Genomic DNA, 18431 nt, shown 5'->3' on the forward strand with positions numbered 1-18431 from the left:
AAAATATACTCAAGAATCACACAATTTGGGACGCAGTGATTAAGAATCCGCCTGCCAATGCAGGGGACACGGGTTCAATCCCTGGTCTGGGAATATCCCACATGCCGCAGAGCAACTAAGCCCGTGTGCCACAACTAGTGAAGCCCACGCGCCCTAGAGCCCGCGTGCCGCGACTACTGAGCCCATGAGCTCTAGAGCCCACGTGCTGCAACCACTGAAGCCTGTGCACCTAGAACCCGTGCTCCGCAACAAGAGAAGCCACCACAATGAGAAGCCAGTGCACCGCAACTAAGAGTAGCCCCTGCTCCCCACAACTAGAAAGCCTGCGCGCAGCAACAAAGACCCAGTGCAGCTAAAAAGAAAAGAATCACACAATTTCAAAGCTGGTGGCGCGACTGATTAAAACTACCTTTACAATGCTGCCCATGCTGCACCACATCAGTGGGGAACAGGAATACCCACAGCTTTGGTCATTACCTTCTGAACCACTTTGTTGTTCAGGTGCCTCACCTACTTCATCTTAAGAAGACTTAAGGGTGATTTTGGTGACTCCCAGGCTGTTACTTCAACAATCATTGCTGATAAATTATAACAATGTTATCCAAGTATTCATTAAGGGGGTGGGGCTAGTGATAGAACAGAGAAACGTGTCAGAAACCAAGAACATTCAAATGAAGGAATAAAAGTTAGATATGAAGAAAAGTTACTATTAGGTATGTATTTATTTGCTGTGTTTAAAATTATTCCTATGGGAAAAGGCTTTTGAATTATGAAAGTTCTGAAATATTTGAGCATACTGAAGAACTCATCCCATCTGAAAAAATGTGACCTCACTAGGATAGTATTTTCTGTTGTGAGCATAAGATAGTATAGATAAAGCACCCAGCATATATCATCTGATCTGGTCATTAGGTTTGGAAATTTAGAGCAAAACCTATCATTTCTTCTCTATTCTAAACAGAGGGGACCTGTTCACTTTAAATCAGGGTAATCTTAAAAATTTTTGGTAAATAAAGAGTTTTCAGAACAATAAAAATTTCCCATTCAAACTTCCTGTTCCCCTCCCCAGCAAAGGCTTTCATGAATTACCTAAATAAAAGTCCCAAGGAAACCTGGTTGAAATCCTCAGCTCTTGGATTACTAAGGCAGCCTAGGAGAGGATAATGAGTCTGATTTCCTCTCTTCTTTATTGTCTGCGGTTTTGACTGGATGGTTCTCTACTATGCATTCTATTAGTCAAAGCAAAAGGACCACTTCTGAGAAAACTGCTCCCTTAGAAATATTTTTTTATAAAATCCAGTCACTATTCTTGTACCTTGGCTCACATTTATTTCCTACTACAAGACCAGGGTTATCTGAACAGCCTGAAGACTTGGCAGTTCTAGAGGGTAATTATTCTCACTTTTGGACTTGATCCAATACAGGAAACAATAAAAGACTTCCGGAAGGTTTGCAAGCCCAGCTGTCTCTGACACTCCTCCTCATTCTGCAAAAATACTTGAATGAGTTTCTTAGTGCACCTGTCATTAATGTCACAGCAGAGACTTGCCCTTACCTTGTTTGTGTAGCTACTTAGACTGCATTAAGAAACAATAATTTAAAACTTACGGTGGGATAAAGGAGGAGTTAAGTTTTTAAAGCAGGTCCTATTTTCTGGTTGGTTTTTGGTACAAAATACTTCTAATCAAAATGACTTCTACTAGTTTCATTTTGTCAAAAGATTGCTCATTCTGTCCTTAAAAATTAGTCACTTTGGTTCTGCCTTTCCTTTTTGCATAAAGATTAAAAATACATGGTTTTATTGATTTTTAAGAGTGCTTTAAATTATAAGTCTATTTAGGATTTATAGAACGTCTCACACGGTTTTGCCTAGAAGTTTCAAGAAAACAAGAGGCAGTGGTACAGAAGCTTCCAAACCCTTGAGTGATTCCTAGTCAAAGTGTTCAGTGGAACTAAGTTCAGAGTTTCTTTTCACCAAAGCCAACAGCAGGGTGTTAATGGCTTGTATATTTTATGGGAGGCAAAATGAGAACAAATATTACTTTCTATCCAAACGCTGGGCGCAGCAAGAGCAAGTGAAAGCACAAGGACTTACTTGAGTATACTGGTGTTTTAATGTAGAGACCCTACAATTGAACTTAGCCAGAACTTGCACAACAGATTTCTTTGTCCTCTAAAAAATTAAGGTCTTTTTAAGTTGGATTATTCAATTTTTTCCCTTTCTAGCTGATGTTACTTTGATATATTTATATCAAATATATAAAAACACATATATATTTATATGTATTTATTATATATATTAATTATATATTTTATATATTTGATATAAATATATCAAAGTACATCTGCTAGAAAGGGAAAAAAAATGAATAACCCAAGTGATAACCATAAATTTCATTAGGATAAAATGTTTAAAAAAGACAAAATTAATAGTTCAGTCTTCTCCTCATGAAGAAATAGAAGTTCAGTCTTCTCCTCATGAAGAAATAGAAGTTCAGTCTTCTCCTCATGAAGAAACAGAAGTTCAGTCTTCTCCTCATGAAGAAGTATGGACACAGTGGAGTATGAAAACATGCATTTGGCTGACTATGACTATAGAAGGCTGCCTACACACCTGGTATCCATTTCCACTGGCAGTCTCACACGTGGATCATCATTGCCTTTCTGCATTTCTCAATAATTGAAATTCACTCCTAATAGATCTCATGCCTTTTTTGAGATGCAGGCAGAAGGTCAGGGCATTAGCTGCTAACATTGTGGATCATGAGATTCTTGCCAAACGAGAACTTTTCAACAGCTGGGCCAACCGTTCTTCTTGTCAAAGCTGCTCATCGTTCTGATATGATATCATGGCATCAAGACAGCAAGTCATAAGTGTTACAAATTCAGTGTTTCTACCTGAAGGGCCTTGGGCTGCATGATGAGCACAGCCATGATGATGAGCATGATGACGAAGAGGAAGAGAGCCGTAACTTAGGTACCCAGAGGGCAATAGGCTCCTATGTTGCAGTGATTTTCTTTGTAAAATACAACAGGCTTTAGGTTTATTGTCTAGAGTTAAAAGTGGGCAAATTACTTAAATCTTTCAGAATCTTGGTTTCCTCATTTGTAAAATGAGAAAGCACATACCTCAAGGCAGCTGTGAAAGTTAGGTAAGACAATATATGAGTTTAGCACAGTGCCAGGTACCTAACGAACACCCAGTGAACAATATCTATCATTGGTGTTAGCATTATAAGAGCAAAGACCAAAATTCTCTTAAAGCTTTTTTCCTTAATTCCAGATAACATTGCTGAATCTTGTGTGTTTCGGGGTGGGGTTAGACTGTGTTTGGAGCAGGGGGACGTTTTCGCTGTGGGTTCTTTTTGAGCAGCAAGATTTATCATTGGTCATTTATCTACGCTGGAACGTTTGTACAGTAGGAACAGAAGTAGAAGTGAAGTGCCCTCCATTGATACTTCTGCCTGCCAGAACTCTGAAAAAGATGCAGCTTGTGCCCATCACCAGTGGCATTCTGCACATAAGGGTACCACACATTGCTTGTAGCATGTACCATCCTTCCAGTCACCATCCATATCCACATGTATACTTGAGACATAATTGTGAATCATTTTGTGCTGGAGCTGGAGACGCAGGAGAAGAGGAGGCCTCTCCCGCACGGGGCCACAGGACTCAGCCTTCTGAAAACGCCAAAGAAAATCTGACTTTCCTTCTTTTGTTTTTGGCCGTGCTGTGTGGCTTGTGGGATCTTAGTTCCCCGCCCAGGGATTGAACCTGGGCCCCCTGCAGTGGAAGCACAGAGTCCTAACCATTGGACTGCCAGGGAATTCCCTGACTTACCTTCTTTAGAACTATCTTCTGATCCAATTCCATTTGTAGTCTTAGCTTGTGTGTATAAATGTGAAGAATTATAGAATGTATTCTAAAGGGACGGCAGAAAAAAGGTTAATAAAATATTTCCAGGTCAGGCAAAGATGGAAGAAAACAGATATTATCAACTTAAGAAATACGCAAGGCAGGAAAATGTGCCTTTGCCTTTACTTTTAATGACTTTGAACTTTAATCTAGTTTTCCACTATGTATTTAGGGGTAAGTTCTTAAAGAGTGCAGGAAATTTCATATCTTTACATCTCAGCGGTGTCAATCAGCAGCTTAGAGAACGCTCAAGTGTGATTCCCTCACTGCTAGGTGTGACAAAAGATGTGTTTGGTCTCAGCAAAAATGTAAGAGGTGGCAAGAACGTCTTGAGAAGTTAAGATGTAACCTCCTGGGCCAGGCCGTCTGTTCAAAATTGGAAAAATTCTAGAGTTTTAATCATGTTCTTTTTAAAGGCAGAAATTCAATTTTTCTTCCTCAGCTCTTCTTTCTTGATCTCTGTGGCCTTGTCCTGGACCTTTTGATTTTTTTTGGCACCAAGCTAGTATAAACTCCAGCTTAAAGCTAAACCCTTTCAGAGAACCCAAATCCCTGCCTCCTGCATAAGAGAACTCTGAATAGCTAATGATTCATAATTTCTTCAAGTGATAGGCAATTCTATAAGCTGTATTGAAGATTTCTGCTCCAGCTTGGGTTAACACAAATACCTAGAATCAATGACAATCTCTCCTGGCTACTTTAATCACCCTGCTCATCTGTTTCTCAGAACAAAAAAATATATATAAAAAGCCACCTTTCTGTCCACCATGTTACCATCAGTAATGAAATGAAAAGAATAAAAGAAAACCATCGCTGTATTATGCTGTTAGGAAAATGCAGTGTGAGAGCGATGAAATATTATGCCCCAGATCAATCATTTGAATCATACAGATTTGTTTCTAAACCCCAGGATTCTGAAAACTGTAAAGAAAATAGTGGATAGCAATGAATACAGTGAGGGTTACTTGGTACCGCAGCCTCTACAATACGTGACAATTCAGTCTTAAGTGATGAGAAGAAGGGTTCCAATAGTCCCCACCAATTTGCACTCACAGAGTTTTGGAAACAAATGGTAGGGAACGAGTTCCAAGAAGAACCAGCGATGGATTAAAGTAATCCATCTATTGGTGGCACGGGCTAAAACAATTGCTGGTTACCAGGGAGAAAACTGGGCCCCCTCTTTCACATAAAAAATCAAGTGGGATGTGGGCAGCCTGTCAGCTTCACAGCATCATCAAAAATAGACGAGCAGTTACTATTTGGACTTATTGGTTGAAATACACAGAATAAAAATTGATAGCTCTCGTGAAAGGACTGCCGATACTTTCAAGACTGAGGTCGGAAGGGGCCTGCGATAGCTGTTTCATATTTCCATTGATCTAACAGCTGTGGTTAAACCCTAGGGTGAGTTACCGATGTTTCTTTACTGAACCCTAATCTCATGTATTTCCTATAGTCCTTAACTCACCCCCATGCCTTGAGGACATGTGGACCGCGAGAGGAAGGAAGTTTAATCTCTCCGTATTTCAGTTAATTCTGTGCTTGCAAACAGGCCTCCCCAGAATAAACTTCTGGTACTTTTCCATGTTATTCATTTCGGTTTTTTCAGCCAATCTACAATTGTGCTTACTGAGGTTACTTCATCTTAATAATGGATGAGATGTCACATCATCTGATGCATTCCAGATTATGCAATCAGGCAATTTTATTAAAAGTTAGGTCTAAAGATTCTTTTAAGGATTCAATTTTTTGTTCAAAATCTTATATTTTTTTGTAAACTCTGCTAAACAAGAAGGATCCTTTAAGGATTTGTGAGGTAATACCAAAAGTTTATAAGCAAAGTGATCCTTAACTCAGCCTTAACTCAAAATAATCCTTAACAGGGCTTCCCTGGTGGCGCAGTGGTTGAGAATCTGCCTGCCAATGCAGGGGACACGGGTTCGAGCCCTGGTCTGGGAAGATCCCACATGCCGCGGAGCAACTGGGCCCGTGAGCCACAATTACTGAGCCTGCGCGTCTGGAGCCTGTGCTCCGCAACAAGAGAGGCCGCCACAGTGAGAGGCCCGCGCACCGCGATGAAGAGTGGCCCCCGCTTGCCACAACTAGAGAAAGCCCTCACACAGAAACGAAGACCCAACACAGCCATAAATAAATAAATAAATAAATATAATCAAAGAAAAAAAAATTGGAATAAAAAAAAAATCCTTAACAAATGCTTCAGAAGTTATTATACTTACATCCTAAATTACTGTGACATCTCTTCGAGAACGCTCATGTTATTTCTCACACAAGTTTCAGGAAAGCTATGTTATTCCAGCTATTTAAATACTAATTCCTTTCGGTAAAATGATTTAAAATGCCTTGTGTGTCACTGTTTTAAGTTGTTATAGCACCTGAACTACAAACATATTACTGAAGTCCTATTTTTGTCCAAACTCAAATATATTAATGGATTACAGAGAATTAAAATTATGATAAAGGAATCTCAAGCTTAACATCAAATTATTGAAAGGGCATGCACCAAAATATTAATAGCAAATATCTGTGGGTAGTGAGATGAAAGGTTTTGCGTTTGTGCTTTTCCGTGGTTTTCAGTTTTACAAACAGAGAACTCTCACTCTTATAAGTAGAAAAAATTATTTACTAAAACTATGACTACTGGATAGTATTTCCAACTGTAAAGAAGCAAAGGTTGTCAAGTGGACGGTAGTTCTGGGAATAGGAGAGGCCACTGCTGCCTGGACTTGTATTAACATGCAGCTCCCTTCAGGTATCACACTGGGGACAGTCTGGGTCCTCTAAAAACTTACTACCTTAACAACAACCTGTACACTTTTCTCCTATTTGGACTAGATCATTATACTAGGAGTGGATTTTTTTCTTAATTTGGAAGGCAAATCTGGAGCAGTAGAGAGACCTGCAGGTCTGTGCCATCCCCAGGTAAGGAAGGAGGGGTCAGCCTGCTAGAGGGCAAAGTACCACCTGCAAAGCAGGGTGATGCTTGTTCTCCTGGCTTTCCTTGCTAAACTCCTCTGCCAGTAGCTCCGAATTCTCGCTCATAATGGACATTAAAAAATATATTTTTTTAAAAAAGCAAAATATCATGAATTTAGTTAATCTAAACATTATCTTCCTGGAAATACCTGAAAATCCACATTGTTCCTGGATTCAAGGGAAAAGCAGAAAAAATATCCTATTTCCCCCTTGGGAGAAAAGACTTTCCAAAAAAGGCAAGGAAACTTACTAACAATTGTTTACAAACCTCCTCTCTTCCCGTTTTTATTTTGAAAAGCTAACAATTTATTCAACACCTGCTTGGACACTAGAGACACAGCAAAAAATCAGACAAAAATCCCTGCCCTCATGGAACTCGAAGTCGAGTAGGAGGGGAGAGAGAATGAATACGATCAGCAATATATATAGTGGGCCGGAAGGTGATAGGCGTCAAGGAGAAAACTAAATCAGGCAAGGAAAAGGAGGAGAGAAGGTGGGGGATATTGTCATTTTAGACAGGGAGGGGAAGGCGAAATTTGAGCAAAGGTCTGAAGGAGGCGACGGACAAGGCGTTGGAATATTGGGCAAGGAATGTTCTGGGCAGATGGGGCGGCAAGTGGGAGAGCCCTGAGGCAGCAGCTCTGCTAGCATGTTTGAGGAACAGCACAGCTGCTACTCTGGCCTGAGAGAGGAGAGAGGGGAGAGGAGGAGAGGTCAGAGAGTAACAAAGGCCCCACTGTGTAGCGCCCTGCAGGCCTCTGGAAGGCTCCTCCAACTGTATGACGTCAATCCCAGATTTCTTGAAGCACATTTCTACTTCTACAGGTGAAGCCCCCTGATACTAAAGGAAGACTGGACTGGGGCATGTGCGGCAATTGATACAAGAAATATAAAGGGCGAACGAGTGGAATGAATAAAAATGTCGATTACACGTGACTGGAGAAGTGGCCAAGTGTGAGATTTTTATTCATTAATTCAGAAACTGTGTGTGTGCCAAGGTGTTCCAGGAACAGCCAGACACAATTCTGGCTCCAGGGAACTCACGTGGCCTCCCAGGGGGTACATAGGTAAGGCAGCATACAGCCTGGTTAAATGATGATGAACAACAAGGTCGGTAGAAGCTGAGATATGGGCTGAAATGATCAGAGAAGCCTTTATAGAGAAGACATCCTAAATTAAGATGAATAAGACTTAAAGAAAAAAAAATGGAGGAAGAATGGAGAAAGAGGAGGGATAATAGGTTCAAAGACAAGAAATGAGCATGGGCAAAGTATGTTTGTTTGGGGGTCAATGATCAGAGACATACGTCATCTTGAATGGAACATTTGCATAGGGCAATGATGAAAGGTCCGTCAAGGAAAGACTAATTTTTTTATGGGCAGGTTGAAGTTTCAACCTAAAGAAAAGGGCATTTCAATTAAGGTTTAAACACAGAAATGATACGGTATGTGAGTAGCTTGGATGGAGAAAACATTTGGGAAACAGGAATTGGTGGTTTGTAATACTTAAGATGTGAAGTGATGGAGGCCACGACTGGAGTGTCTGGTGTGGAAATGGAGATGAGACAGCTACTCGAGATATTCAAGAAGAATTTTACAACTTGGTGACCAGTTGAAAGAGTTATTTTTATAGTATTTTGAATGACTTAAAGATGTTCACTAGGAAAATAGTGACAAACTGAGAAATTTTAAAGGGTTATCAAAAAGGCATCTGGTTTGAATATTTTAAATTCAAGTGATGATATGTCACACGTTTGGAAATATTATAAACAGAAGAGCAAATTTCAGAGAAGAGGTCAATACTAAAAATAAAGATTTGTTAGGGGTAATTGGGCAAATGATGGTTAGAATTTTCCCTTTTTCTGTTTTATGAAGCCAACACAATTCTTCAGTGGGTTATAAACAGATTAACCATATCATTTACCATTCAAAGTGGGCCATTTTCTAGAGTGAAAGGGGAGCTGTTAATAATTACACCAAGACACTAGGCATAAAACTATGGTTACCCAGAGCATACCAGGAAGTACGGATTCTAGTTTATAGGTTCTATCTCACTTTAAAGGATGGAGAGTTGCCATTTCTTTACATAATTGCTCTTGGTTTTTCAAAATGAGTCAAGTGATTCAACTAGTGTCACAATAAATGGCCAAAAGAAAGGTTCCCAAATTATCCTTCCAGCTACACATACACAATGAACTCAGGGTCACTGTCAGAAAACAGAAAACAAAAAACATTCTTAATTCCAACTATAAATCTGCCATTACTGGGGTGTGTGTTTGGACCAATAGGGTACAGAGTTTGTGTTTTGATATAAACTTACTTTGTTTAACATACACCTACATTTTGCCAGAATCTTATAAAATGACTACAATTGCTAGCTTTCTTTTAGTTGCTATCCACACTTGAATCAAACACAGTTATCTTTTTCTTATTTAACTTTTTTGTAATGACAAAGTCATACAAAATTAGTGGAAGCCTCCTTTGGACCCTCTTTGATCCCATCGCTCTCCCTGCCTCCAGAAACATATAATCACTAGCCTGAACTTTTTAAACATTGTTTTTACGCTACGGGTTATTAAACTTTTCATACGTGGTATCACATTCCCATGATTATTCATCAGTTTTTGCTTTTCTAAGCATATGCTTTCTAGAAGTATCTTTTGCTTTGTTACTTTTGCCCTTTTGATGCTACATCTTAAAATGTGAAATTTATAACCTGTCATTGATAAAATAGCAGCTTTTCTCCTATGACATTTATAATTTATGTATCCATTTCCTTTATCTCATTAATATCACTGTAATCGTTATCTGTAATGTTCTCTGTGGATTAAGGACCACTTCTGGCAACCATATAGCAAAATACTAGATACAAGGTGCTCGAGTATAAATTAAGTTCTGAAATTTTCAATGTTTCATCATTTTACAGGTCAATGATGTACTTAACTCCTTCCAAATGGGTTTTTAGAGTGTCATATTTTTCTCATCTGAACAGTTTCAGTTGGTTTTATTATATATCTGTTTCTTTAAAAATAAGGCACTTGCCAATAATGCTTCTAATATTAAATATTGATGGGTGTGTGTATAAAACCACGAATAGATTTGATTAAATGCCATTCATCTGCTGCTCTGCCCTGTTAAATATACTTTTCTGAATGTGTCCTATGCTATATATAAGCTCTTTGTTCATGAAAATCTTACTAAATAAAGAAAAAGAGTAATTTTCTATTCATCTTGAATATATCTTATACTTAAGCCAAAGATGAAATTCAATGACAAAATAAAAATATGGCCAGGAAATAAAAAGTTTCAACAGGGAAAATTTCTCGTTAATAACAAGGCAAAAAGTCAAACTGTAAAGTGAGACTATCTGGCTTTGAGCAAATAAAGCATAAAACAATTGAGGCCAGAGTGAATCACCAGGAAACAGGAATAAACATATTTGAAGCAGGTGTGACATTGGCCTCTATACACAAGCAGCACAAAGTAATTAACACTAATGTGCACTGACTAGACAACCTGCTTTGACCTGCTCTGGGTCAGAGACCTAGAAGAAGGCTCCTTGTGCTGCCAATGAGAGGAAAACACTGCCAGACAGATACCTGGTAAAGGCTGCTTGAATCAGAAGCACGCACACATCTGCACCCAATCTAGAAGGGTTTGACGTTATTAAATCAATACACAGAAAGTCCTTTACAAATCAACTGAAGTAACCCAGGTGAGATGTCATAGCAACAGGATTTAAAGACTCGGCAGCGTCTGGGAAGAATGGATGGTTTGTTGGTACCTTGAAGGGTTTGATGCTGTTTGCCATAAGCAACAGTCTCATCTAAAGGACTTACTAATTCAAGTTACCAGAAATTTTCTCAGAATTTACCCTAAGGAAATATTCAAACATGCAGCGCCAACAAACGCCACCTGGAATTATCTCATCAAATAAGGAAATGCTTATCCTTGGGTTGGGTGGAAGTAGGCTGCTGTGCCCCACCCAGTCATATCCATAAAGACTAATTGACACCAGAAGCTGATGGCTTAGATCTAAAAGGCGAAGCAGGGTTTGTGGGTAATGGGAAGAAATTGTCAAGAAAACCCCAGAGAAATCATTCTCCAATGAAATAAACCCATGGCGGGCCTAGGGAAAACCTCACTTGATCATATTCTATCTACTCCTTCAAAACTTATGACAGCTTTCAATAAATTATATTGTATTCAGCCTGTATGAAGTCTGCTATCATATTCAGTCAACACGCAAAGGTAAAGAGAAAGAAAACATTCTACAGGTAATGTTCGCCAAATTATACAAAAAACCCCACTTCTTTCTGAAGCAGAGCAGTAAAGAAGAGAGGGTTTTTCTTTTTGCTTAGGGAGCCTACATATCTGATTTAATATCCACCCAGTTGTCTTAGTTCATGAGTAAACACAGTTTGGAGTATCCGGAAATACGTCACAGTTGGGTCTCTAGTTACTATAAAGAGCTAATAGGCAAGCTTGAAAAGCTGGGGAAAAGACATTAGTTCTAAGCAGTAAAATATATAAAAACACTTTTCAGAAAAATCTTACTGTTCTTTGCCCTCCACCCCCTCATTTCTGATTCCTCTAACAGAAAAGTTTGGTTCTCTTTCCCTTTCCTTCTTTTTCCAAATCCATGATATCACATCCTATTAGTAGTAAGGAGTGGGCAGTGGAGTAGATGTTTGGTCCTTAACGTCCTACTGAATTGCATACCATCTGATGCAGGGCTGTCTCTTGTGTAAGGACTTTGTATACTTCTATATTAGACACCGTTTACAGGTGGATTTAAAAATTTGTGAATTATAGTTAAGAGCCATTCAAAATTTTCTACAAAAACATATTCTTGTAATAATGAGGTTATCTTATATGACCAAGATAGGAGGATTTTTATTAATACCCATCAAAACATCTGTTTGTGAGAAGAGCTTATTTTTGATGCTTTATGTCAATTTCATTCAAAAGCTATTTGGATTCTAAAATAAAGAGCAAATATCACTTGAGATTCTCTAGGCTGTGTATGAGATTGTATATGCATGTGTGTATATTTTAGAAAATGTTTTGAATGCAGAAAAGCACAAAGAATAATCAACAGCCAATATCTAGAATCGGGTTGTCAACAGTATGTTTGCTTCATTTGTTTTGAAAAGGAAGATAACGCATAGCAAAAAAAATTTAAATCCTCTCTGCTTCCAAACTACCAGTCCACTAGAGCCAAGCTCTACAAGCACTGAAAGTTTTTCTGCTTTATTTTCCAGTAAATGGTAGGCAATCAATAAAAGCCTGTCTCCTCTGCCTTTCCATAGATGTAAGAATTGAGTATATTTTCTTCCAGTATCTTTTTAGATACTTTACAAATACTTAAATGTATTAATGAACAGCACGTTTCATGTCTAGGAGTAAAATTTACATAAACATTACATAAAAAATCATTCTGTATGTAGCCTTTTTCATTCAATACACTGTTGACCAGAATTCTTTAAGCACAGAGAAACCTCAATATACTCTTCCTAACATGGAACCATGTTCAACTGATACAACCAGAGAATTCCATAATAATGTTTTCCACATAACTGATTAGAATATTATGATAAATTTTTACGAGACCCTAGACAGTCCATGCTTGGACGCCTCCGTGTAGTTCCAGCTTTTAAAATTTTATACAAAACATGGCTCTGAAGAAAGTAAAGTAACACACAGAATTAAGGAAATGGAAGATGCAACTAGAACCTGTCAATCTAAAAAAGACTTGGTAGTGTTAACAACTATTGCACATGCATTGTGGGGTAAGTAAATGAGTAACTACTGGCTGACATTGGGAACTTGGATTTTGGCATAGGAGGAAGGAGAAATGAGGTAATTAAGTAAAAACTCTCTAGGCATAAATATGAATTGGAAGTATCAGTACTAACTCTGGATACATTTCTTTCAAAAAATAAATAATTTTCTATTTCTAGGCCCTCTGAGAGGTCTAGAAATAAGAACTACCTTAGGGAAAACCACCCCTAGTACTTAGAGAGTCATTTCTAAATACTATCTCCCTTTCCCAAGGGAACTTGGGATGAACTTGGGATCCTTTGAGAAATGACTGGTTCCAGTTCTGGACAAGGAATAGGCAACACGCGTGGCCTGCAACAGCTTGTCATCCCTGCCCCCTGCCCCCATACACACACAAACACGCACACACATACACAAAATCGAGCTATGAGCACTACTCAGTACACGGACAAGGATTCAGGAGCCAATCTGAAGAAACTCCCACTGGCCAAACATGGGATGACTTAGCATCTAAAAGAATAATGGCAATGGACTACAATACACCAAATCCAAATTCATCTCAAAATCACTGACATGTAAAAAAGGTTAAATCTACGAGCTCTTAACGATACTTAAAAAAACCCATTATTCACATGCTAAGTAATCAAATTTTTTTTGAAACTGCTAAATATGACCAAAGAATCAAGCATTTACCCTGCCTTTGCTACACTAACTTCTTGTAAAAAGTTCTGTCAAACATTAAACCTAAATATAATAAAATTTCTAGATCTAACTAACAACTAACGAAGAATACAGGGGACAGAAGAATATGATCAGTAACATCCAGCCTGGGGGAAACTCTAAAAGGAAAATGATTTGGATTCTCCAAAGGATGGCTTATGAGTGGGAGGAGGGGCTTGGAGAGGAAGGAAGAAACCTCTTAGTTTAAGGAAATCAACCAATAGAAATGTGTGAACCCATCTGGACCAGGATTGTTTGTATTTTTTAGGTCCTTATTAGTTATCTATTTTATATATAGTAGTGTGTATGTCAGTTAGGTCAGGATTCTTAAAAATAAATTGTAATAAAAAAGAACCATTCATGAGACAACTGGAGAAACTGGAACACTCAATAATAAAGTATTACTAATTTAGACGAGGTAATGATACTGTGATTGATTTTTTAATAAGACTACTTTTAGAAATGGTATCATTTCATTCAGAAATATTTGAGTCTGTATTACTTCCAAATAATTTGGGGACAAGGGAGAGGTTGGCAGGGATATAGATGAAATAAGATTAACACTGTTGATAACTGTTTAAGCAGGGTAACAGGTGCATGGAGGTCCTTGAACTCCCTTCTCTGCTTATATATGTTAAGGTTAAACAAAAAACAAAAACAGGGCTTCCCTGGTGGTGCAGTGGTTGCGAGTCCGCCTGCCAATGCAGCGAACACGGGTTCGTGCCCCGGTCCGGGAAGATCCCACATGCCGCGGAGCGGCTGGGCCGGTGAGCCATGGCCGCTGAGCCTGCGCGTCCAGAGCCTGTGCTCCGCAACGGGAGAGGCCACAACAGTGAGAGGCCCGCGTACCGCAAAAAACAAAAACAAAAGATAAAGACTCAAGGGATGTTGACAGATCTGTAAAATGCTGAAAGGCATCATTAACATAATTTTTTCCTCAAATATCAAAATACTTTAGGTGAGGCATACTGTGAACCTTCAATGTAAATAAAAATGAAAATGCTGCTTTGTATTAGAGAATTCCAACCTGATACATATTGAAATGGAAGGAGTCTTTAGTGACAGAGTCAAACCACAAGTACCTCAAACGTTGCACCCTACAAAATGCACCGAAATAAAGAGTGCAGGCGGTGGTAGCAAGCAAAGGAGTATTTCAGTTGCAGGGAGCCAACCTAATGGAGACGTACAGATCATCAGTTTGCAAAAATCCTCCTCCTGCCTGATCATCTTTAATAAGCCTCAAGTGACTAATGAGAGGCTTTTAATGATACCATCTATTTCTCCTTGGCAGTAGAACAGTTAATATGTAATATGAAAAAAGTAGAAACGCTCCTAAATATTAAAATGAATAGGTTTTTATTCTGCAGCATATCTATCCATACCTGCCCCCCTACACCCCAAGCCTAGTTATCAACTTGCTGGTTTTGACAAGCAAAACTCAAATAGAACAGGTGCCTTTGTTAGCACTGAAGGTAAATTCTGGCACCTGTTTGGACACCAGCTGTGTGCTAATTCGTCTTATGATTGCCAAAAATTACAAAACTACGAATGCTCCTTCAGGCTTCCAGGTGTGGGTCTGGATGTTGGCTGGCAGATGTCCCTGGAGAGACCAGGCCTGGTTCTGACAGCCTCTATGATGAGTTTTAGCCAGTGCAAAGTAAGACTTGGCTGCATAAGCCTGTGCCCGCGAGGCAGTTCAGGCAGTGAAGGTGGAGGATACTTTGGGGGTTGCGGAACAAAAACATTCTCTGGTCTAGTGACACTAACACAGACAGGTGTCCGGTGTCTGGTCACATGCCTGAAAGCCATTTTTGATTAAGTACTAGTCAGTAGCAGCATGCCCACCACACTGGAACCCTACTCTACCATACACTTCCACAGTTTACTGCTGTGGCTTTCCATTTAGCCCTTCATCTATACTTATATGACAAAAATAATGGAGTTGATGCTCTGCTTCTAGTCCTAGGACATAAACTGAATTACTGCATGAACAGTTTGGACAAGAAAGGAGATGGCCTGAGAGCTCTCAAAATTAGAGTCTGAGTACAGTGTGGTAAGTTTGGTTGCAATGAAGGCTTTCCCTCTGGACATGGGTTTATTTTACACCCTTAATAATCAAAAATATGAGATGTATGATAAAATGTTCGATTGTTGCTTCTTTCAGCGGAGTCTGATGAAATGGATGGATTTTATTTGGAAAATGAAAAAAAACAACAAACAAAGAAACCTACCTGAAGACTGCAAGGGTCAGAGACCAGAGCACTAATGGCTTCCTCAGTTCAAACTTCGCCCGTTTGTTCATTAGGTGCCGACCACCGAAGATAAAGGCAGCATACAGAGCGGAAAACAGGAAAGATTTCTTCCTATGAACAAACAGAAAACCAAAATCTTATGAAATAAAGATCTTTAAGCAATTATTTTTATCCATTAGAATTCTATATTTATTCATTGTTCATCAACTTTTATACCACTCTCCTCTTGCTAAGCACCAAAAACATTCTTGGGAACGTGCCCCCTTCACTGAAGAGAGAATGTTTATCCATTTGGCAACATGGCGGCTGTTGAATCCTCTCCTGACAAATTAGGTCATCTGGATTAACCAACCCATATCAGGATAGATTTTCTTTTTGGGCTCTATAACTATAAACATTTCAACAACATAGCACTGAGGTAAAAAAAACCTTTTCACTGAGAGAATTATTTTTCAGAGTTTGTTGGACCATTTAGATAGATGAATTTTTACAAAGGAATTATTTTTATTGGAAATAAAATATTAGGTGACAGAGTTGTGTCCTAGGACAAGAAGGCCTTTTAAAATGTCATCTTCCTAATAGGCTAATGATACTAAAAAATGATTTTGGAGAAATACTTGATGATTTGAAACACTAAAATTAAGCTACATGACTTAAAGCCCCCCCAAGATGGATTCCTGACATCTTCACCACCAAGGGAGGCAGGTATTAAATTTCAGTATTATCATCAATAATAGGCCTGTCAGACATCATACAATGCAATAGGAAGAACACAGAACCACCTACAGTACAGTGGCCTAAAACCTTGAGCTTGAATCTCATCAAATATCTGATTTTACTACCTGCTTCTAGGAAAGATAGGGGATAAAGCCAAACTCTGGACATTCTGTAGGACAGCTGAACTTATTTCTTCAAAATGTCAGGGGTAAGAAATCAAAATCTGGGACTGTTCTAGATTAACAGTGACTTGAGAGACACAACAATCAAAGGTAACAGGCAGAACTTTTATGGATCCATATTTGAACAAACCAATTGTTTAAAAAAATCTTTAATAAAATCAGAAAGTTATCAGTCATAATCTTAAAAGCTCTTAGCAGTTAATATTTATGGGTGAAATTATATGTCTTGGATTTGCTTTAAAATACTCTGGGAAACACACAGAACTCAAGCAATATTAAGAATGGAGAGACAACACAAGATTAACAAAAAAGATAATGGAACACAGGGGCCCATGAGTCCTTTTCTCTTTTTGTTAGTCAGACTTAGGTGGGAGTTTCAGTCAGGAAGGTCTAACTAAATAAAATCTGCATGTCCTGCTGGTTTATTATTGGACCAAGGAGAAGTGAACAATAGTATTGATAATGTCATAAAGAACAAACAACACAAAGCTTTTGTAGACTTTGATTCAACAGAAAGTAACAGAGGCTGTGTAAATAACTGAAACATCTGAGTATACCTTCTGATATGATAAAGCAATGTTTCTTTTAAAATGGGTATTCCTCACTCAGGTTAAAATGGAAAGGGCTGAAAAATAAGATACAAGATATAATACAAAAAGCAAAATGCATTAACTGAAGAGCATTACTTGTAAAAGGCTTCATATTTTTTCCCCTAACCACTACCGTGTATTGCTGACTCATGAGCGATCTTATTATTTACAGAAGCATCACTCCTCCTCCAGTGAGTGCAAGTGACCTACCTGGTGAACCCCACCAAATAAAGCAGTGATTCCCGAAATCAACTGGTAAATAGTGTCAAATAAATCACTTCCACTGAGTGTCGCAAACTCTTGGAAACACAAGACCTGGCACACAGTAAGTGCTTAATAAACACCTGTTGAATGATCACGATCTTGTCATATCAAATTTTCTAATGGGGAAAATATTTATGCACCTAGGCACATGGGGGCTCAGTGAACACTAACTGAGTAAATGAACAGTTGTGCTTTCCCAGTAATGTCTTAATAACTAAAGAATAAAATATTCAGAAAGAAACATACCATCCATTTTCTTCCTCCAGAAAGAAAGAGACTATTTCTATATTTCAAAGAGAAGTGGAAATGAGACGATTTTATGGAAACTGTAACTATTGAACATTTCAAGAAGAGAGTATTTTTGGCCATAACTATATTTATTGCTTTACTTCTTTGAAGTTTGCAAGTGTATGGCATTACTTTAAATGTCAGAATCACTGCATTTACATGCATATAAGCAAGAACTCACTCAAGAAAAACAAAATTTAAGAAGTTAATGTAGATAATAGTAATATGGAAAAGTATATATTCTTTTCTTAATTATAAAGGTAATGATAAGTGACAATAATCATGGTATTATGATTTAGGGAGTGATTCCTGCGGGTAGAGATAGTGCTAAAAACCTTTGTTATTTAATCCTCCTAATCATCCTTAATGTAGGTAAAACATTATCTCCATGTTATGGCTTAGGAACCTGGCTTAGAGGTTAAGCAGACTCAGATCTCCCTGCTCGCCTGTGGTAAACTTCGGAGGAAAGAAGGGTGTGTCTGCTAAGTTATAAGAATTCCTTAAACCCTCCTTCTGACTTGCAAGGTTATTGTGCAACTTTGCGGCACAATGTTTAACTGTGAAAAGATGAAGAGAAATCTCTACAGGTTTGGTTCAACTGTCATATTTTCTGGGCATGGAACACTTTGATCACAACCCTCTTCACCTCCTGCATAACAAATTCACTATATATACCACTGAAAACTCTTCCTTACAATTATTTATCGTTCTTTCTTAAAATTAGTC

At 38.4% G+C, this 18431-nt stretch overlaps 1 protein-coding gene across 2 annotated transcripts in view; it reads right to left on the reverse strand.

The window, feature by feature from the left end:
- The window catches only part of ELOVL6 (ELOVL fatty acid elongase 6), a 134228-nt gene that overhangs the window by 39020 nt on the left and 76777 nt on the right, over positions 1–18431 (reverse strand). For both annotated transcript variants that reach the window (XM_060148595.1, XM_060148596.1), the window contains one exon: positions 15644–15775. In XM_060148595.1, the coding sequence (XP_060004578.1) occupies positions 15644–15775 (132 nt within the window). The remainder of the gene's footprint in view (positions 1–15643; positions 15776–18431) is intronic.

This window comes from Lagenorhynchus albirostris, chromosome 4 (genome assembly GCF_949774975.1).
Source record: "Lagenorhynchus albirostris chromosome 4, mLagAlb1.1, whole genome shotgun sequence".
NCBI classification, from domain to species: domain Eukaryota; kingdom Metazoa; phylum Chordata; class Mammalia; order Artiodactyla; family Delphinidae; genus Lagenorhynchus; species Lagenorhynchus albirostris.